Here is a 22,051-nt window from a genome sequence, read left to right as displayed (position 1 = left end):
AACAGCGCTTCTGATATCCAGTTGGAATTTTGTTTCGTCGCGGTTCTATCAAAGTATGCATCTAAAGGCCGAAGCTCGAATCATACAAGCATCCAATCACCCGTTAATATTCCTTGGCGTTCTCGGATTCGAATCGGGCCCTCGTACGTAGAGGTGGGGCATATTGGATGTAAGCAGATCGCCTGATACCACGCTCAACACACTCGCATATAATGAGAGTCCTCGCTAACGTGCTGAAGGGTTCAATACCGAAGTGCTGATGTTGGGAGTTTGGGGTTTGAAACCATGAACACGAACACGAACACGAACACAACCACGGTACGATCGAAGGTGATTCTTGGATAAGCATATTTCAATATTTATGTCGCATAAAAGCCAATGAAAACAAACCTGACCGTCGCCAACGATGATCCATTATTTACCATTTGTGGACCGAAGCGCTTGAGCGTCAAGAGAACGGATTCCGGAGCTGGAGCTGAGTTTGAATTGTTCCGTCCAGTGTCCACAACTTTGAGGTCGATGTGCTCGTACGCATTTTCGAGTAAGCTACATAGAATCGGCGGACAACGTTAAGGAAGCAAAAAGCAAAATCAATGAACAGGCGCCGTGGCGTGGGGCAGCAGCTGGGCATTGGTTGTGTTCTTTGTTGGATTCTGACAATCTAGGCGGTACAGGGGTTACAGGGGCTCACGTGATTACGTACATGTATAATTTTTCTTCATGCGTTTGCTGGAGTCCCAGCCAAACGCAATACATACCTGCTTGCTCACTCGGAATTCGCGCGACCTCACCAGCTTATTTCAACATTCTTGTGGTAACGAGGTCGAGGTCGATGGGAACTTTGACCAAGTCTTTATACATTGGCATAGAGGCAACATAACTTAACATCTATGACCCAACGTCGTCTCCGCATGTTGCACATAGGCTTGATCGCTCGAAATAGCTGCGAGCCCCTTTTCCCGGGACGTATGGAGGGAGGTGGGAATGGAGAAGGCGTACTGTCCGCTGCGTGGATTTCCTGGTCCTTCAGCTATTTCGAAGTCTCTACGGCGGGTCGAGGCGATAAACAAAGTATCAAGCGACGACATTGTTTGAAACGGAGGCACTCACTCTACTAGTTAGCACCCGTATCCCCTGCGACGTAACCTCCTTGCTTACAAAGGCAGCCTGAGACTCAGGTCGAACTCAAGCTACATTTTCAACGGAAGCAGTGCTTCGATCCGTGCTGCGTGATTTTGGGTTACAGTAATTCAGAGATAGAAACGAGCAAAGCTAGCTTCGCTACGTCGCAGCAATGGATTCAACTTTTCAAGCATGGAAAAATGCTTGTTCGTAGGCACTATGGCGCACCACAGGTACACTTTTGTAGGTCCCTCTGCCGTGCGGCTACTCACTAGCCCACTGCTTGCTCAATCTTAACTTCAGCCTCCATGCAAGCGTCGATGGCCCTCTTCCACATCGGATTGCTGCTCATGGTACGCCTGTCCCCGACGATGATCAACCCCAACCTCGCTCTCGTCCACATCACATTGAGCCTCCTCGCATCGTCGACAAATCCGATATCGGCTTCAACGTTGCACCTGACACTGGAGAAAATAATGATATCACTCTCCCGGCCCTGATACGAGTCGATTGTGAAGGCGTCAACCGCAGATGGGAGACTATGCTGCAGCATTTTTACTTGCTTTGAATATGGAGAAAGCGCCGTGATCTTCAGCGCCTGCAGCCGATTATTGTCCTCCTCCGAACCGGTAGAGTAGGAAGTGAGGAGGGATATGACATGTTTCGTTATTTCCACTTGCCCGGTGTTCGCTTTCGACGCTCCACCTAGATCTTCTTCCGTCGAGCATTGTATGAACACGGTCGGGAAGATATAGCCATTGCGACGTGGCCAAGGAAAAGATGAACCCTCTAGTCGTCCTAGTACCTCCTGACTATTCGTGATTGCGCTCTGCAATTTCCCTTCGTAGAACTCTGCTGACGGAAATGCAGCAAGCTCTGTGGGGAATCGGTATTGCACCTTGCTCCATGGTAAGTTGTTGAAGGTGTGCATAATAGGCTAACACGTACATCCAGCATTGTGCGGGACATCATGGGGAGGGTTGGCCCCGTATATAGCCTCTCAAATAGAGAGACATCGTACTCCAAAGCCTTTGCCATGTGCCGAACAGTTGGGCGAAGTTGCACGCTACGGTGCGATGTTGAGGCAAAATTGTCATCGAATTTCGACAACTTACTGGTCGCCGACAAGTACTGCTCTTTTGACACCTTTCACGAGGGGTATCAACGCGCAGGGCTCAGTAATCTGCGACGCCTCGTCTATTAACGCGATCTCGAAGTCGACCTTCCGCAAGATACCCAGCCCGGCGCCTAAGGAGACAACTCAGTAGTAAGTGTTGACCATTGCACCCGAAGAATGATATTGACCTGCGCAAGTCGTGAAAACGATAACCGCGGATTTTACTCTAGCTAGTGCTTGCTTAGCCAGTTTGTTGTTCTCGTTCAAGTCTCCGCCCACCCGTGCGTCGATGGTGTAATGCTGCAGTGATTTGTTGACCTTCGATTGGTCGGTCGCCACCCGAAGGATCTGGTCCTCCGTCAGAAGGTGGGCTTTCTTGTTAAGGACGACGAAGCGCTCTAAGACATTATCGACCGCTACAGAACCAATGAGCAACTATCGGGGAGAGAGAGAGCCACATTTACCGTTGTGAGTAGACGCTGTCATTAGGATCTTGGCCTCATTGTTGACATTTTGCAAAAGCTTTTCGAGGATTCGGATGACTACTGTGGTTTTCCCAGTACCTACAATGTGATTAGTCTGGCGAGTGAGATTAATTGATGAACGTAGGTACCAGGGGGTCCCCAGATGAGAGACAAGGGTGCATCAGAGGCGTGGACGGCATCCGACTGGCTGCGATTAAGTCCCTCTATGGGTGTCCCGGCAAGCGCTGCCTGCGGGGCTGTCTCGTCGCCGCCAACGTCGGCACCAGTTATATGACCATGGAACAGGCAGCTCTCAGCGCCGTCCGTCGCTAGCCGCAGGAGAGCGTCCATCATTGCTTTAGCCGTGGCTAGGTACATACTGAGCGCTGAGCGTGATTCCATAACAGGAGGGAAATCAGAGCAACTTACCTATGCTGCCAGCATTGTACATCTTCCACGACATCCTCGTCGCTTCTGGCGGAAGCGGCTGTTGAACTTCTATTTTGAGCTCGCCTTTCAAGGACTGGATCGCGATGCCGTCGACTATCGGGGGTGAAACCCATCCACGGTCGGGGTGGGAAGCGGCCTGCAGACGTACGTGCGAATGGAGACGCACTCCGGAAGATCTGTCGTCAACACGTATTGCAGCTTTGACATGGTTATATGTCTCGGTTGCCGTCAATTTCACAACGGTCGGAGGCGTGCGTTGGCGCTTTGGTTTCCCTTCGTCGTCGCACGGACATTCGTCTGCAGCCTCCTCTGCTCTGTCGAAAGAAACCGCGAGACCATGCCGCTGAGCGTGAGAAAGAGAAAGAGGTTCGCTGGGTCGTGAATCGTGTAATACCAGAAGAACTTCCTGTAATAACTGTGGCGCACGAATAGATAATGCTGCTAGCATCAAGAGGTCCAGGTAGTCCGCTAGACTGATCCGTGCGATGGTCAAGGCCAGCTTTTCCAATCCCACAAGTACGGCGATACGAAGATCGTTTGCAGACCGCACCATGCATTGCAATATGGGAATTGCCAACCCCGTCAAATCTTCGTGTATTTCTTGACTAGCCTCGTGAGGTGGAAATGCTTTGAGAAGGGAGAAGGCCAACGGGGGGCATTGGTCAAGCCAGTAAACAGCAAAGTCCTCTTGAATCGGTTTCCGAGCAATGACAGAGTTGAAAGTAAAGAAAAGGGTCTCTTCGGCATGGTAGCTGATCGCGGTTTTCATGACGAGGTCAATTTCAATCGGGCTTCTTTCTGGAAGGAGATCTTCGACATCGGCGGGGGATAATCCAGGTTGGAAGAAAGACCGCAGCCAGGGGTGCTCCTCCCAGTTCATTTGCTTTAAGTTATTCCGTTCATATGTAGTCTTCTCCCGCTCAAAACGTTTGAGATGCTCTTCCGTGGGCACGCTGCGTACGTCAAGTTTTGACATGCTGAAAGAGACATCGGTAATAACACTTACTGTTCAAACCAAAGATCAAAGAGTTGATGAGCTACGCGGTCTCTGTTCGAAACAACATGTATCTCTATGTCGATCACTGGTGCACGGTTGAGGCGCCCGAGTTGCTGCAGCATTCCGTTAGCCATCAGAACGTGTGAACCATATCCAAGTACGAACTCGTTGCACTGGCGCAGATATCTTTTGCAACGCAATACTAACAGCTATTTCAGCACCAGAGGCAGCAGGAGGTTTCGTCATGAAAATGAACGTGTCCCCTCTATGTTTGTTGTAGAGTTGGAGATTAGCATCGCTACAGTGAAGCCTATATCCTGGGTTGCAAGGGCGATACGTCGACATATTCGATGTTCCATGCGGCAGGAAGGAACAGACAACGACATTCTCGTTGACTTCGGGATCCTCGTCCCAGGCAATCTGTCCTCGCATGAAGACCCCAATAGCGAATCGATCGTCAGTCTGCAGGCAAGCATAGCACTTAGCGCCCAGGGAGAAAAGAAGGATAGAACGAAACAGACCTTCAAGAGAAGTAATTTTCTTGTGAAATCTTGTGTCGCCATATGCAAGTACTTGAAGAAGGTAGACATGCCGCTGAGTTTCGACGAGTAGAAGCGTTGAATTGAGAATGGTTGGCTGAGGTTGCGCTGATAGAGATCCCGGGAAGTCAATATATCGGAGCGGAAGAGGGAGTTGAACATCCACGCCTCGGTATCGCGAGTTCTGCCCGGTCCCGGATTAAGGGATGCCATGATAGCGTACTTTTCAGAGGCCGAAAGGGCGCCCATGTCAAGGTAGGAAAGACATGTATACACATCAATTGAGTGTTTCCTGGAGTGACGAAGCACCATATTGAACAGCTCATACTCAGATAGCGCATTCTGTTTGCTTTTGAGGAGACCAGTTATGATATTTCTGGCATCCACCTCGTCTACGGTGGATAGTTGTGTGCGAGATGATTCCGACTCGGAGAACCCAATCGCAAATTCAGCCGCTGCGTTGGCCAGGACCTCGATGACGAATGGTTCCTCAGGTTCTGGGGGCGTTAGCAATCTATCAGGGATCTTGACTCGAGCGCCATCGACCGATTGTGAGTGAAGCGCGTTGAGTTCTTGGCATTCGGGGCTCATGGCACCTTTTGCACTCGCGCGGACCCATTTGTTGTGAAGGGATGCCACCTTGGCTAGGCCGACACTGCTAGGATGAGAGATACTACGAAGGCATCATGATAGACTCACCCATTGTAAGCAGCGAAGTGTTTTGCAAGATCAAGGCGCGAGACCTCTCTTCTCGTCTGTTCTTTGTTTGGAGGATAATCGTAAGACTAGTCAGTTGGTGAGTCTACGAGCAAGGTAATGAGGGCGTGCACAGCTTACCTCAGCAACCTTCGCTGGAACCAAGTCAGGATCCCAGCAAACAAAGAATTTGTCGCCTATGGCGAGTTCACTGACTCGAAGAAGACAGAACAATGTGTGTCCTACGCACCGTCAAGGTCTCCCCCACTACTCATGGACGGAGCTGCGTGATGTCCAGGGCGAGCCACCGAAGCGAAGACGATGCAATCCACTAGGTGCGAGAGCGGGCTGCATTCTACTGCACGCAGCTTCAGACAATCACCTACAGAGGGCGAACAGGAATTTGTCAAAGTAACGCCCACTCGAGTGAAACACAGCGTACCTGGGTGAAGACAGGGATTTCGTACTACGAGTACACTGCAGTTGAGAGGCGTCGACGGGCCCTTGCGAGCCGTAGTAATGCGGATATGGACTTGGCCCTCCTTGAGGACCTGAAACGGATCGCAAACGCCATACAGCAACCGAGACTTCTGGATCATCATTCGTACTCTATTCTTGTCGTTCTTGCGGAAGTTGGATACTTCAGATAGCTGCGCCTTTCGGATAGACTTCGCAACCTGGTCATCGTCGATGCCATCAAGGAGGACGCGCTCGGCCAAGGGGTACTGGCCCAGGCATGACAGGAAGTCAATGGCGCTGCTCGGACTCTTCTTCTTCTCCTACCACCACGACGTGAAATTTTCCCACGGTGAAGAACCTGCGCGAAAACCACTCGAAGGGGGTACATAGGACAGAATGAGTAATAGAACTATCACAAGAGCGCGAGCGAGCATCGCGTCGGATGGAGGGAACATGGAAGACGGCCCGGAAACCATCAAGGAAGCCACTAGTACACTAGTCAAGCACAACCTACGCGAAGCGACGGACGATTCCACAATCGACATACACGCAGCGCTGGGGGCGATAAGAGCGATAGCAGCGGGAACGAAGGTGGCTAGGACGAAGGAGGGGTTGATAGCGGCGGCGAAGATAATTGAGCTGCTGGACAGACGAGAGATGAACGAGGGGATAGCGGCGGCGGCAGAGAAAGGTGCTAGAAGGGGAGCCATGGAGGAAGTAACGGGCGTAAGCGAAAGGGTTAGCGAAGCGATGAAAGGGGTGAAAGAGGTGATGGAGGAAGTGAAGAAGGAAGTGAACGGGGTGATGAGTAAGGTGGTGGCAGAGATAAAGGAAGCGGCGAGGGCAGGAAGAGCGACGTACGCAGATGCCACACGGAACGGACAGGCGGCCTTCCCAACAAGACTGGCGTCAGCGGTGGACAGGCAGAACGTGAAGGCGAGACAGGTTGTGATACGGCGAGCAAAAGGGATTGAAGAGGGGCAGTACAGCCTAACCAAGCTATCCGAGAGGGAGATAGTCGAGAAGGGCAACCTAGCCATCGAGGCGATCGATCCGACGACAGCGAAGCCAGAGTCAGCGGCATTTGTAGCGGCCAGGAAGCTCAAGGGCGGGGACACCGTACTCCTGATGAACACAGCGGAGGCGAGGAGATGGCTATGCAGCGGCAACCTCGACAGATTCATTGAGGGATTCGACGCATCCTCGCAGATACGGGCCCCTATGCTCACAGTGGTAGCCGAGTTCGTGCCAGTCGAGTTCAGGCCAGACGATCAAGGGGAGATACGGATGCTGGAACGCGACGCCGGACTCGAGAAGGGAAGCATCGTGGAGGCGGCGTACATCAAACCGGAGCACAGACGAACGGCTGGGCAACGGTATGCCCACATGAAAATCAGGTTTGATGATCGGGCCCAGGCGAACAAGGCGATACGGGACGGCGTCTTCGTTCGAGGAAAGATAGTCTCGGTACGGAAGGACGAACGGGAACCGCCAATGTGTTACCGATGCCATAACGTTGGGGACGGTCACTTCGCAGCGAGTTGCACGGCGGAGATTGAGCTATGCGGACACTGCGGCGAGAAGCATCGGTCGAGGGATTGCCCAAACCCAGGGGCGAAGTGGTGCCACAAATGCAAGAAAGCAGGACACGGAGCGGGTGACAGAATGTGCGAGTCGAGGAGGCAGGCACTGGAGATGATGAGACGAGCAGACCCAGAGGCGGGACAGCGATACTTCGTGGAGAGGGACAATCCAGAGACGTGGGGGAACCCTCCAACATGGGAGGAGGCGGGGGAAACGAGGCGGACGGTGGGAGAGGGGGAAATTGGCAGGCGCGTCGCCAGCAAGGTAGGACAAGAGAAGTGGGACATGACAGGACTTCCAACGGCACCACGAGCGGTGAGGGACAGAACGACGACGAAGCAAACGACTCTAGGGCCAGCATTCACACAGACCACACCAACCCAATCAACTGACGACGGCGACGCCGGACTCTACCCACCATCCCCGCCCTTGCAATGAACGATCCAGCCAACAATAAATTTGGATGCCGAATACTTCAAGCGAACCTCAACAAATCTCAAGACGCACAGGACACCCTCATCAACTCACTACAAGGTAACGACATAATACTGATACAGGAACCATGGCTCGACTGGAGGGGCCTGGCACGAGCGACCCAACGGTACAACGTGATATACCCAAACACTGGTCGGGAACGGCGGCAGGAAACGAGAGCGGTAATACTATTATCCACGGAGATTGCATCTGACCACTACGTCCTGCTGCAGATAGACTCACCTGATGTGGTAGGAGTAGACGTAAACTGTGGACCAGCAGGCTGGATTCGCATTATTAACATCTACAACGACTGTAGGCACGACCGGAGCCTGAAAGCGGTGGATGACTTCCTCACCGGCGAACGTGAAAGCAACGACGAGGCGCGCCATGACCAGATGATATGGGCCGGGGACTTCAACCGACACCACCCAATGTGGGACGAGGAGAGGAACCACCATCTCTTCACGCCTCGCAACCTGGAGGCGGCGGAGCGGCTCATTGACCTCGCAGATCGATTCGGGATGGTGATGAAGCTCGAGAAGGGGGTGCCAACGCTGCAGGCGCTTAACACGAAGAACCACACGAGGGTCGACAACGTCTGGTGCTCTGAAGCCATGCAAGGCATGGTGGTGCGGTGCGACACAGAACCAGAGATGAGGCCACCAAAGACAGACCACTTTCCAGTGGTGACGGAGCTGGCGTACGAACTGATACGGAACCAGGTGAGAACGCGCAAGAACTTCAGGGCAGCTGACTGGCCAGCTTTCAGGGAGGCGCTAGCAGAAGGACTCAACAGGCTTGGACAGCCGGCCAAACCGAGGTCAATAGCGGAATTTGAGCGGCAACGAACGGCGTTGGAAGAGGCGATACAAGAGGTGATAGACAGGGATGCAATAGTGCCCATCACGAAACCGTGCCCATTCGTGAAACGGTGGTGGAACAGCGACCTGGGGCGACAACGCAAGGAGGTAGGGCGCATGTCAAGGAAGTCGCACCAGAAGCGCGACGAACCCAATCACACGATTCATGAAGAGTTCAGGAAGGCACGGAACAAGCTATCGGAGGATATCAGAAACGCGAAACGGGAACACTGGCGCGATTTCCTTGAAGGCGTAGATGGCAGCACCGTCTTTGTGGCGGGGAGGATAGTCGGCGGACCAGGGACGGACGGAGGGGCGCTCCGAATGCCAACACTCAGGAACAAGGTGGGGAGAAAGGAAGAGTATATTCACGACAACCCGGAGAAGGCCAAAGTGTTCTACAAGCTGTTCTACCCGCCGCCACCTGGGCAATCATCGGTCCCGAGGAATGCAAAGTACCCAGAGGCCAGATGGGATTTTCGGGTGCTAACTGATGAGCAGATAGAAACTACAATCCACCGTCTGTCGCCATACAAGGCAACGAAGCCAGGGACAGCCCCCAACAGTGTATTCACGCACTGCGCGGACCTGCTAACGCCGCATCTAGGAACACTATACAGAGCAACATTCGAACTGGCATACTACCCGGCTGAATGGGCGGAGACCGACTCAGTGGTGATTCAGAAACCAGGGAAAACGGACTACACCATCCCTAACGCCTGGAGACCGGTAACCCTTTCTAATGGCATGGCACGAGTACTGAACGCCACGTTAGCAGATGACCTGGTCGCGCATGCAGAGAGGACCGGTGCACTACCGGCAAACCACTTTGGGGGCAGGCCAGGCAGATCGACTATGGACTCCATCCACCTCCTATCGAAGACAGTGATGGATGCGTGGAGACGAGGAGAAGTAGCCTCTGCCCTGTTCCTGGATGTGAAAGGAGCCTTCCCCAGCGTTGCGGTGGATAGGCTAGAACATAACCTACGGATGGCAGGAATCCCAAGAGAATACTCTGACTGGGTGCTGAGACGACTAGAGAACCGGACGACACGGCTCACGTTTGACGACTACCAATCTGACCCATTTCCAGTGACGAACGGACTCGATCAGGGGGATGCAATGTCAGTGATTCTATATCTATTCTACAACGCGGGGATACTGTCTACGGTTAAAGGAGATAAAACCGAACTCGGGCTACTGTTCATCGATGACGCAGCAATCATTGTGACTGGAGCGACATTCGCGGACACTCACGCAAGGATACGAGAGATCATGACGGGCAGGCGCGGCATCTTCAAGTGGGCCAGGGACCACAACTGCGAGTTCGGAGTAGACAAGTTCCAGCTTCTGGACATGTCACGGAAAAAGGTCCCACACCCAATGCGTCCCCGCAAGAGAGTTCCACTTGCAAGGAGGGATCTGGTGCTGAACGGAACCAGAGTAGCGTCAAGTGAACAGGTACGCTTCCTTGGGATATGGCTGGACAGAGAGCTACGGTGGAACCAACAGGGAGCAGCAGCATTGGCAAAGGGGAGGGATTGGATGTCGAGGTTTGCGAGACTGGCGAGACCGTCGTTTGGAATAACGGCGAAGTACGCAGGACGACTCTACACAGCGATCGCCGTACCCAGGATCCTTTACGGTGCCGAAATCTACTTGACGCCACCAAAGCGGCGGGCGACGGAGGCACAGAAGGCCAAGGGGATGCGGGTGCAGAGGGCGATCGTCCGCAAGCTCGCAGCGGCGCAACGCAAGGCCATGATCATGGTCACGGGAGCCATGTGCACAACGGCAACAGATGTGATGGAGGCGCTCACTGGGTCCCTCCCTTTCCACCTGGTGGTGGAGCGACACCGATTCCGGGCAGCTCTGCGCTTGGCGACCCTACCTGAAGGGCACCCTCTACACCAACATGTGAAGAGAGCGGCGAGGCAAGACGTAAAGCGACACCGGACCCCACTCCATGCCCTCATGAACGACTTCAAAGCGGACATCCAAGGAGTGGAGACCGTGAAAGCCACCAGGTGGGACGCAACATGGAGGTCGAGGCTGAAAACGGTCATAGCAGGGTCGAGGATAGAGGCAGTGAGAGCGGAGGGACGGGACCAGACAAGGGTCAAGATATACACAGATGGATCTGGGTATAAGGGGCAGGTGGGGGCGGCGGCGGTGATGACTAGGGACGGAGCAACGACAGGAATCCTCAAGATGAGACTGGGTGCAGAGAAGGACTGCACAGTATACAACGGGGAGTGCGCGGCATTAGTACTGGGAATGGAACTGATCAGACAGCAGATAGGAATCAGGTCTGCGAGCATATACGTCGACAATCAAGCAGCCATCACAGGCATGGGGTCGCGCAAAGCCAAACCTGGGAGCTACCTCCTTGATCACGCACACACGGTCTTCGCGGCGGCGCGGAGGAGAAATGCAGGAATAAAACTAACAGTACATTGGATACCGGGACATGAGGGCGTGGAAGGGAATGAAAGGGCAGATAAGGCAGCGAAGGAGGCGGCAGAGGGATGGGTGAGCAAGAGAAGCAGCCTCCCAGCACCGCTACGGGAAAAGGACGCGATCAAAAGGAGCAAGGCGGCAGCAGGCCAGGCGTACGAGGAGAAGCTGAAGAGGAGGGCAAGGAAGGGATGGGAGCGATCGGAGAGATATGGAAGGATGGCAGAACTGGGATTGGGAAGGACATCGAAAGGGCACAAAGCAGCAGTCGAACGGATGACTAGACGGCAAGCGAGCACCATCACGCAATTGGTGACTGGGCATGCACCGCTGAACAAGCACCTGCACAGGATTGGAGTCGTCCCATCACCGATGTGCCCAGCCTGCGGCCAATATGAAGAGACGGTCACCCACTACCTGGCAAAGTGTGCGGCGCACCGAGCGGCAAGGGAGGCACTGCGAGGAGAGATAGGAAGAGCGGCGGGGACGGCAACGACGATCCTAGGGAACACCAAGCACTACCCAGCCATACTGAGGTTCGTGGCACAGACACGACGGATCGTGCATGAGTGAGCGCGGAAATAATAACCCTCTACTAATTCACAACTACTATATTCAACATGCGCGGGGCTATGTACCCCAGTCATACTATTATGCGGTGTAAACCGCCATGGCGCTACCAACGGTGGCACCAGGCAGTGGTTAGAGGTCTACTTCTCTTGGTTATGGCACGGACTAGACATAGGCGGTAGATACGGTACGATGTTCACCCTCCCACATATGGCGGCGCCACTACGGAGGCTAATTGGACTCAAAAAAAAAAAAAAAAAAATGGCGCTGCTCACGTCCTCAGAGGCCTTGCGAATCCACTCAAAATAGGCTTCCTGCTTTGCAACGAACCTTTCCTTTGAAACACCGAGGCTCCATAACAGAGTGACTATCTCGTTATTGAGTCGTCCGAAGGCATAGGGTTGAGAATAGCCGACGACGGAGAAGGTGTTATCACTAGTCGCGGTGAATTTCTTCATGCTGTCGCGGAAATGTACATGGGATTGCCCGTCCTTGTCGAGCCGTGGATGCAGCATGAGAACACCCTTGTATCCGCGATACCTGTGAATAGATGAGCGACAGTTTTGAGGCAGGACTTGACACATGCCTGATCTGAATGACACACGGTGTGTACCTGGAGCCTCTGAATATGATTCGCTTAGCTTTGCTCAGCTGTACAAGAAACTTGCGCGAGATCAGGCCACATCCATCCGAAAACAACTCGTCGCCAGACTTGATATCACGGATGTCTAAGACGTAACGTGGATCGAGCTGCCAGTCGATCTCGGCACCGGAGAATAGCAGGCCAATCCGTTTCGCCCCTGTTAACATGATGGGTTGATATTAAGAAGTTTTGGTGTACAACCTTACGCTTCGCCACATTCATTATACGCCCAAAATCCCCCATGGCGTAGATTCGACGATCAAGCTCTTCATCCGACCGAGCGGCTCTCATGAAGCAGCTGCGACTCCGCTAGGTCCGGTAAGCAGGGAGTCCATAGCGCTAAAAGAAATAAAAGAAAGAACTTACGAGTTGACTGTTGCTGTGATGATAGAACCGGTACTGTACGTCGTTGAGAAACAGGCCTTTAGTCATCAAGCGTAGGATGTAGTCGGCTGTATCGCCCAGATGCGCATCGGGGAACCGCAACGTAGCAAAGGACGCTAAGATGAACAGCGACGAGTCGTCCGCGTTCAGTACGCGATTCATCGGCATGCGTTCGAACTGGAGTGTAATCGCATTGGCGGTAAATTGGATAGCCTTGATGTATGGTACCTTTGCGTTTGGAGGTGGTGTCAAAGCGCGTGGAGGGACCGTAAAGCGCCATTCAGCGTCGTCTTTGGTGGGATCTGACCTGAGGACGATAGCTTTCATCATGTTCACGACTCTGACCAAATACTCATGAGTGGTCTCACAAGGTTTATATCACATCCCACGGCCACATTGATGCACGCGTGCGAGAACAAATATTAGAGCCGCATAAACAGCAAGAAGAGGTTCTGAAAGGAGTTGTCCATCTCAGAAGTTACCTAACAGCTATCTTTCCTTGCTTTATCTGATGATCATTGTTCTGAGCGCATGACAGGAGGGTGAGGGTAATCAATATTAATGTGTCGGTGCGTCTGTTTATACCGATGATACATTAGTCTCCAAGGAGCGTACGGTAGAAAAGACGTGCTACTACACCTTTCAGAGTTGAGCAATCCCCAAAACCCGATCAACCCGATCTCCAAGCCCCATCATTTCCTTTCCAATCTCATGAAACGAAATGTCCAACTCAGCCAACGTTTTCTTGAACAGCCCGAAATACTCCAGCTGATTCTCCGTATTACGAACCCCGTCGTCGACGAGCCACTCTTGGACTGGTGCCAGCAGAACGAAGATGGCGTTGCGATATCGCATGAGAGCGCGCTGAAAAGCCTCGCTGTCAGTCAAGCGCTCATACTTCTCCTTTGCGTCGTGCTCGTCGATTGCAGTCAAAAGCGCATAAACGATCGGGTCTATCGCTGAACGGTCGCAGAGTTGTATGCGAGCTCCCGATTTCTTCTCCTCCTCCAATAGATGGGCCTCCATGATCGCCCTCTGCATCTCCAGCCGACCGACATCGTTCCTTGTGAAGCCGGTCCTCCGCATCACCTCTCTAGCTACCTCGCCCACGATCGCATCGCTGTTCAACCCAAGCTTCTCAGCAAGTGCGCGGCAAAGCGTCGTTTTACCAGTAGAGGAGGGGCCGACAATGTATATTGATGTCGTTGGCATTGTAGTAGACGCCGTTTTCACCGCCGCTGCAAGGCCACTCTTGCCCAAACTCTAACCTTGAAGCCAGGGCCTTCCCATGAGATTTGGTCAGCCGATCCGGTGTTACTAGTAAACGCACGCATGAGTCGTCAGCAGATCTTCGGAGACTAGATGTCGCCTACGGGGCAAACGAACTGCTCAGGATGTTCTGTTTCGCTGATATCTTGTTGTATACTTGATATTGCCCTGGTCAGCTCCCCTCCTCATTTCAGGTGAAATCTCGTCAGTGCCGACCGAGAATGCGTCGTCAGTACTTTCCCCAGCCCAGCGAAGCAGAACAAAACTGCTCTGTAAGTCTCACGTTGCGAGCATCTGATGAAAGAATGAAAAGAGAGTGCCTTTCGAACTCACAGTTGCCTCTACTGGTTCCACGATTGCCAGTAGCCCCCGTCGCGTCCGTTTGGACATCGGCCCATATTTCAGCATGCTCTTCTTGTTGTGGCGGCGACGTGGAGGGATATAAGGGAGATAGTGGGGGAAATGCGGACACTGGTTCGACGTACTACGGTACAGCTGACATGGAACAGCGTACAGAGGAAACGAATAGGCTGGGAATTCTCACCCTCCAGAGACTCCAGAGAATCATGATCACATGGTACGGTGCGCGCGTGGAATCACGCAACCGCGGGGCTCTCGAACGGATTCATATTCACGCGAGGGACGCAAACTATGGTTATAAGCCCTACGAGCTACGCAAAGTGTCTTAGGCTTTGCAACCATGGGCGGCATTTTTGCTCGCAATGGCAAGCCACTCAAAACTCATATCCTATGTTCGCGTACCTCTTCTAATATGATAGTTATATTACAACGTCGCAGCAATAAATATATACGAATACAACATTGAGTACAGTTCAAGCGTTCCATGTCTTCGCTTTCTTGGATTTTCGTTTTTCACTATCATCTTCTTGCTCATCGTCAGGGGCTCCCCTTTTCTTCGAAAGTTGGTTCTTGGCTCTGTCGTTTGTCGGCCAGGCGGAGGAATCCAGGGCTGCCTGCCAGATAGGCTCCATGTCCTTGTACATTAGTTGAGGATCAGAGGGTTCGTCTTCCGAGTCTTCACTAATTATAGCAAGTCCACCCCGCTTCAACAATGACAGCACCTTCGCCACGAAGGCCGTAAGCGGTTCACATTCCGCGAAGCGTAGAGGAGGGTTCGCATGGCGTCCAACATACTTGCCTTTCAGTACAGCTTGTGATTTCCCTGCCCCGCCTAGCACCTCCTCGTCGTCATCATCATCTTCGTATTGTTCGAAGATGTGCCGGACGAGCTTCGGAAGTTTGCTGAGTTTGTTATGGGGGAGGTAGACGAGGCTATAGTATAGCACTACCCAGAAGAGTGATTCAAGATCATCGTCGACTCTGTGTCGCCGTGTCGGGTGTTCTAGCAGAGCAATGGACATGAATGCCCAGGTTCCCTGTAATGGAATTAGTAACGAAGGACACCCAGGATGTAAGAACTTACAGTCCGTTCGTGGGCTCTCGGCCCGTTCTGAATGTCCTCTTCTTTCACCGCCATATCCCAGTCGCTCAATAAGCCATTGCCATTCCTTTGGATCAAAATGTTCCCGCCGCTGACATCACGATGGAGCAGCTGACACTTCGTGTACGCCACCTTGTGCGCTGTGAATTGTATGAGTTTGGCGTTCGGCGTCACCACAGAGCATGTCATGCGTACCTTGGAATGCGTGATACACCACTTGGACAAGCTGCTTGGACGAGGAGAAGCGCTCGATCGGGAAGCCAACCTCTGAGACCACGAAGCGGACGTGCACACGACAGTCGATGGGCTTGTCTCCTCTTCTCTCAATCTCACTGACGTAGTCCTGCGTCCTCGTTGTCTGACCAGGAAGGTCTCCTCCGCATACGAGAGTCGGGACGTAAGGAACTCCTTCCTTGTTCAGTTCTCGGAGGGTATCAATCTCTTGACCAAGAGCCGTCGAACGCCATTGCTCCTTGAGAAACATTGGTTGAGCGCCTGGGAGCAACCCGTTCGTCACTTCGACCGCTGGATAACCGCGGGTCGCTCGGCCCAGCGGAGACTCTGGATCAGCCAGGGAACCCCAAACAAGAAACTGGTGAATGCGATTCGTTTTGCTGTCGTGAACATCCATCTTGAAGACAGGACGTTCGTGTTGCGGGGCCCAATCGTTGAGAAGAGCACGAGCATAAGCGTACTCCTTCTTGCTGGCTACGCGCACAGTTGGGTCGTATCCTCTTTCAGCGAGGGTCATCTTCGAGAACCGATGGAAGAAGCGAATCAGCGGAGTACAATCCTTGGTAAAATTGAAACGTTTTGAGACGAGGGCGCCAGATCGATCAAACCGTATGAGGCGTGCGAAGGGGAAGTAAATGTATACGAGGAAGAGATGGGTTCGATGTTGGCGACCGCAAAATTCGACCGCATATGTGACTAGTTGACCGCGAGTCTGCTTTCCTATGTCCGTACTAGTCTCGAAAGGAGCACCGTCGATTGTTTCGAGGTTCCTATCGCCGTCATGAAAGGGCTCGACTTGAGTGTCCTTGACCTCGACACCAAATTGGGCATCTCCGAGTCGTGTAGGCGCATTTTCGTCAATCTCAAGGTTGTTATCGTATCCGGAGACATCTGGCCTGACTTTGGCGCCAGGTTTGGAATCCGGATCAGGGTGGGCTGAGGTGTCGACTAGCTTGATTTCAGGGAAATTCTCGTTATCTTCTCCACAAAATTCCACCTGAATGGCGATTACATTACTACTTCATCATACACAAGGAGAGTAACTTACAAGCCTTGGATATAAATCTTTTTCCTTGCTTGGCTTGAGTCCAGAGAAAAAGTCGGTCCTAATATTCGGAAGCGTCTCTTGCGTATCCGCAGCGATGGGCATCGTAAGCTCGAAGAACTTGTCGACCTCGCACGGGCCGACCCAGAATCCGGTCATTTCTTTGCACATAGCCTTTCTGTTCTCTTGAAAACCAGCAGTCTCAATCTTGTGGGCCTTGTAGCCTGATGCTTTAAATTTCAGTGGTGTAGACTGGTACATTGCAAGAGAATTGACATGGCGAGGGGGAGAATGAGGTGAGTTGGGCGACATGGGAGGTCGAAGTCAGTAAGTGATGAATTGCTCCAGGTGCGAGGTTCACACCTTTTATATAGCCTAGGCAAGCACAAACTTGCCACAGAGAAACGACCTGGCGGACTCCGATAATGAAAATGGGTGGTTGTGGTAATTTCACTTGAAGCCGTGCCACACTTGTGGCGGAACAATGCATGAGTCCCACGTGACCGCGCGTTTATTTCCTTTTTTGCCTTCTTGCTACAGCGGGGTTACAAATTTAGAACGAGTGGCCACTGGCCACAATGGGTGGCCGCTTGGCCCGAAGACTATGAAGAGCGGCCGTCCCTACGAAATGCTAAGTAGAGGGCGAGAATAAAAATGCAATGTAAAAAAGTATACAGACAGAGTAAATATGATCCCAGTACAGATGCATAGAATGCACGCGAGACAGTGAGAAAGGGGAGATAGATAGCGAGGAAGGAATGAAAGGACTTCCGCGACGAGAACAGTAATAAGGATGGAGAGAAGCTACAGAGTTGGCTAGCTTCGCGCTTGACCGTCCGCTTGCAGAGGAAGGCGAACAACGTGTAGGGTCAAACTTGGAGGCTTTCGAGGCGCAACGGAATATATTCGTCGTAGGTAAGAAATATTGTATTAAGGCTTGAGCAAAGTTTCCGTAAAGATACAATTGCACTGTATCATCCGTACATATTACTCGGCAATTGCGAACTTGCGCCTTCGTATCTGTACACTATCGGCCGTCCCTGTGCCGGCCGGGCGTCACGAACAACACCCATATTCTCGCCGAGGGCAGGCCACTTGTTGGGAAACCTCCACACCACCACCTCCTGGACGCCATGCAGAAAGCACCGGTCAGCGCCACAGTTCATACACCACGGAAACACTTCGAACCAATGAAGTGCCGAAAGCGGGCACACCTCAACGCTCCGTAGATTAGGGAGCGATTTCAAGTTGGACAATTCAGTTGCCCAGGATTCTTCGGAAACGAGGGACCCGGCGTAGAAGTGCAGTGTATGGACGTTTGCGAGCGGGAGGTTCAAAAGCCCAGCTGCGACAGCTTGACCAAGGCCGACATTATGAAGGGAGAACACCTATATCCTGAGAGTCGTCAATTTCGCTATCAATTTCGAGATGTTCAAGTAACGGGGCCCCTTGCGAAGGCTTCTGCATGATGTCCAAAGATTCGGACGATAAGCTGTGAGGTGCGAGGAATTTGTAAAGTGAGAGGGGCATTGTTAGCTCGAAGAACTTGTCGACCTCGCACGGGCCGACCCAGAATCCGGTCATTTCTTGGCACATAGCCTTTCTATGCACTTGAAAGCCAACGACTTCAGCCTTTTGAGCTTTATAGCCTGATGCGTTACGCTCGAATGGCGTAGACTGGTGCATTGCAGGTGTATTGGCATGGCGAGGGGGAGAATGAGGCGGGTTGGGCAACATGGGAAGGTCAAAGTCAGTAAGTGATGAACCGCTCAAGGTGCGAGGCTCATACCCTTTGTATATAGACACTTGCCACAGAAAACAAACTTGAGCAACGTCTATAATGAAAGTACCTTTAGTTGTACTTGAAGAGCGAGTCACACGTGACCACGTGGTTATTGCGATATATTGTGGGCTTTATAGCCATTCCCCTATTGTAAGCTACGGAAATAACCATGTCAAGGTCTCTGCAAGTATCCGGAGCTCGAATTTACAAAATATACATATTATCAGGCAATCCTGAGTCAAGCGGCTCATAAACAAATGATATCGGCCACGCTACTGTCTGCCGTTCAGAGCGAACAATGGACAGGTTCCACGAGATGCGATGCCACTCGTCAGGTATGATACGCACAACCACCTCCGTTATGCCCCGGAGATAGTTATGGGTAGCGCCACGGGTCGCGCACCATGCCATTATCTCAGACCAATAGCGAGCCGACAGCGGACATACTTCGACTGTTTGTAGGTTTAGAAGTGATGTAGACAGTATGCGCGCCCAGAATTGGTGAGATACGCGGACCATGGTGTAGAAGTGGAGTGTGTGGACATTGTCGAGTGGTAGCTCTGAGAGGGCGACCGTAATGATCTGATCCAGTTCAATGACATCGTCCTCGTCGTCCGAATCTACATCTTCAGGCTCAACTTCCTCTGAGACCGTGATGCTAAATCGAAACGCCGGTTCGGTGGATGAGAACCCTTCCAGCTGGAGGTCTTCGCAGACGTGGCCACCGTCAATCTTTATGTTATCGATTACGCCATGGCCATCATGGAAGGAGAGCCAACGCTTGCAGGCGCGGAACAGGTCTACGAGGTTCTCAGTAGGTTTCAGCCTGAGGATTATCCGGAGGGACGCATACGGGCACTTGACGTGAGTCAACAGCAAGGTGCATACATCGGCGTCGTCGATATCGATCAATGACAGCTGCCGTAACTTGGGCAGAACGACGGTGCCCAAATTTCCAGAATCCTCCGTTTTGAACATTCCAGTGAAATAGAAAGTTTCTAGATATTTCAGCTTAGATATCATCTGGAGGAGCTGAGATGAACTTTCCAATGTCGACCAAATCAACATCAGGGTTGTCAAATTGAGCAGGATGGGGGAGTCATATTGAATCTCGGAGCAACGCAAGACAAGGTGGCGCAGCGATGGACACTTCCCATTGAAGATGGCCGGCGGGAGAATAAGCGGCTCGAAATTTGACCAGGGATTCTCTTGATTATTGATCTCGAAGTGCTCCAGCAGGGGGGCGTCTTGCGAGAGGAAGGGGATTAAGGAATATGCATACCCCTGATGGAATCGGACAACAAGGTGTGAAGTGCGGGGAATCTGCGAAGCGAGCTTTTGAACGGCTTGCCATTGTATTTCATCACCGCCGTTGTGGCCAAAGCCATCCTCATCGCTGTCTTCATCGTCCGAGCCTATAAAGTACCATCGAAAGTCCAAGCACACCTTCAGAGGCAAGTTCGATGACTGTTCCAACGCGTACTCGATGACAAAGGGATGCAAGACATCGTTCAGCGTCGTCCATAGCGAAGGCGTCTTCAGGGCAATTTGCCGCCACTTTTTACAGACTTGCGCGACAGACAACACGTCGAGGACGACTGGGTCGCCGTACCATTGATAATTCCCCGGAGTCCCGATATCATGGTATACGAGGTACTTGAGAACAAGGCTGAAGAGCTCGATGGGGAGGTTGTCGATTACCCCCATTTCCGTGTTCGTGAATCGTGAGTGTCGACGTTACGTTCGGTCCAGGTGCCACTGCCAGGAGTTCAAAGGCGCGAACCGGCCATGAGTTTGTTGCACATGACTGGCACGGTCACATTACCTACTCATAGGAGGTAAAGGGAGGTATGGAGGGGGATTGGACGAATGGAATTACAACGAACACAGAATAAATGAATAGGAAGGAGGATCTTGCAGACGGCGGGGATACGGGATAATATTTGATGGAAGGACGAAACGGAGCCCAGAAATTAGCGGGCTGCGAAGGGAGGCACAATTCAAACCTGTCAAGCACCTACTGTGAAGAGTGCAGTGAGGAGTGGGCGGCGGCTATGAAAATGTGCGTGCGCGTTTGAAGATACAATCTCAATCCCATTCTCCTGCACCGTGTCTCCAATTGACAGTCAGCGCTCGTGAATTTGGATATCACGAGACAATATATGCAGACGAACCCAACACGAACGAAGACCTGGAGAGAAGGGGCATGAGGGATGAAAGTACGAAGAAGTGGGACGCGAAGGAAACAAGTAATAGATGTGTAAGTCCAGCAAGGGCGCCAATCCTGGTTTTGAGGAAAATGATAGGGCAGAAAAAGAATATTGTCAATCCCGCTGAATCCCATGGTACCGGACTTGTCAAAACATGGCATTGAGCCGCTCTGCTTCCACGACCTCCCCACAGTTTCGAGTCACCTCCAACTCTATCTCTACGCTACACCCGCGTTGATACATGTCGACGGCGAGGATGTCCGAGTCAATCATAAAATCACTGAGCAATGGGCGCTGAGCACCGGCTAGTGAAAAAGGGAGAACAGGGGGAAAAGGAGAGGGAGGAGAGGGAGGGGGAAGGAAGGAAGGAAGGCGTCGATGATCCCAGACGTCAAATTTAAAGGCCCACCAGCTGAACGTACTCGCGCTCGGACCATCTTATCCAGTATCTCAGTGCCATGGAGATCGCCCTTGCATCTGGGTGGTCCTCCCTCGTGCAAGGTTTTGGGCTACCAACCATCTCCTGCCAGTCTTTTCTGATCCGCGAAGTCGTACGTCGCTCACCAACATACATGTCTGCAATTTCTCATCTTAGCCTCATCCAAGGAAATCCCTTCGGAAATCGATGCCGAGCTCCAAGCAACCTTGGGCTGATGCGGCGGGAAGGCCCGCCAGTTCCTTGTTGTATTGCATTCAATCGCAGTCTACGTAACTAGTGCCGCCACCCCATCGAAAAGCGGTATAAAAACGACAGTGATAACTGAGAATAGACGCGGCGAGCCATTTATCGAAGCCTTGCGCCGCCAAAGGTAGCCTTTCTACTTGTTATCTTTAGAGCGTTTGGAATCGATTTACCCCACAGCCAATCACCCTCGAGTCTGCGTTGCGCGCGGAGGTATTCCTGCTATCAGGAATGCGTTTACAGGTGGTACTGTGTGGGTCAGTAAAGACGCTTTCTTCGATGATTGGAGGAATGTTGTGATGCACCGATATGCCAGAGGTAGCTTTCCCCAAGGGATGTGCATATCTGTGCGCGGCATGGAGCCCAGTCGTAGTGAGAGGCCAATCGAAGAAGGATTCGTTCAGATGACCGCGATAGGACGGACATCATGCATCATGATGGGCTTTTCTGATCTCAACTTGGCGTTGTGGATTAGGCGCCTGATCTCTGGTGTTGTTCATGTTCATGCATAGTAAACCAGCGAGAGTATGATAGTGACAGCAACGCA

General features: G+C 52.2%; 5 protein-coding genes across 5 annotated transcripts; all 5 read right to left on the bottom strand.

The window, feature by feature from the left end:
- Positions 1 to 1,393: 1,393 nt before the first annotated feature.
- PC9H_000088 (uncharacterized protein) lies at positions 1,394 to 6,123 on the bottom strand (the record flags this gene model as incomplete). The annotated part of the gene is made up of 15 exons (XM_036769751.1): positions 1,394 to 2,020; positions 2,071 to 2,188; positions 2,238 to 2,370; positions 2,428 to 2,655; positions 2,704 to 2,802; positions 2,853 to 3,071; positions 3,133 to 4,106; positions 4,160 to 4,263; positions 4,316 to 4,612; positions 4,672 to 5,344; positions 5,389 to 5,474; positions 5,527 to 5,582; positions 5,636 to 5,767; positions 5,828 to 6,062; positions 6,112 to 6,123. 15 exons carry the CDS (start codon positions 6,121 to 6,123, stop codon positions 1,394 to 1,396), a joined length of 3,993 nt encoding a protein of 1,330 aa, XP_036635596.1.
- Positions 6,124 to 11,957: 5,834 nt separating this feature from the next.
- PC9H_000087 (uncharacterized protein) lies at positions 11,958 to 13,149 on the bottom strand (the record flags this gene model as incomplete). Its single annotated transcript, XM_036769750.1, has 5 exons — positions 11,958 to 12,014; positions 12,068 to 12,332; positions 12,397 to 12,592; positions 12,642 to 12,744; positions 12,802 to 13,149. 5 exons carry the CDS (start codon positions 13,147 to 13,149, stop codon positions 11,958 to 11,960), a joined length of 969 nt encoding a protein of 322 aa, XP_036635595.1.
- A 312-nt stretch (positions 13,150 to 13,461) lies between these two features.
- PC9H_000086 (uncharacterized protein) lies at positions 13,462 to 14,031 on the bottom strand (the record flags this gene model as incomplete). Its single annotated transcript, XM_036769749.1, has 1 exon — positions 13,462 to 14,031. One exon carries the CDS (start codon positions 14,029 to 14,031, stop codon positions 13,462 to 13,464), a length of 570 nt encoding a protein of 189 aa, XP_036635594.1.
- An 890-nt stretch (positions 14,032 to 14,921) lies between these two features.
- PC9H_000085 (uncharacterized protein) lies at positions 14,922 to 17,141 on the bottom strand (the record flags this gene model as incomplete). Its single annotated transcript, XM_036769748.1, has 4 exons — positions 14,922 to 15,485; positions 15,533 to 15,690; positions 15,746 to 16,781; positions 16,833 to 17,141. The coding sequence occupies 4 exons, from the start codon at positions 17,139 to 17,141 to the stop codon at positions 14,922 to 14,924; spliced, it is 2,067 nt and encodes a 688-aa protein (XP_036635593.1).
- A 241-nt stretch (positions 17,142 to 17,382) lies between these two features.
- Positions 17,383 to 20,319, bottom strand: PC9H_000084 (uncharacterized protein; the record flags this gene model as incomplete). Its single annotated transcript, XM_036769747.1, has 3 exons — positions 17,383 to 17,460; positions 17,894 to 18,217; positions 18,961 to 20,319. 3 exons carry the CDS (start codon positions 20,317 to 20,319, stop codon positions 17,383 to 17,385), a joined length of 1,761 nt encoding a protein of 586 aa, XP_036635592.1.
- Between the last annotated feature and the right edge of the window lie 1,732 nt (positions 20,320 to 22,051).

This window comes from Pleurotus ostreatus (genome assembly GCF_014466165.1).
Source record: "Pleurotus ostreatus strain PC9 chromosome Unknown scaffold_1, whole genome shotgun sequence".
Lineage (NCBI taxonomy): Eukaryota > Fungi > Basidiomycota > Agaricomycetes > Agaricales > Pleurotaceae > Pleurotus > Pleurotus ostreatus.
This window is presented reverse-complemented; position numbering and strand designations above follow the sequence as displayed.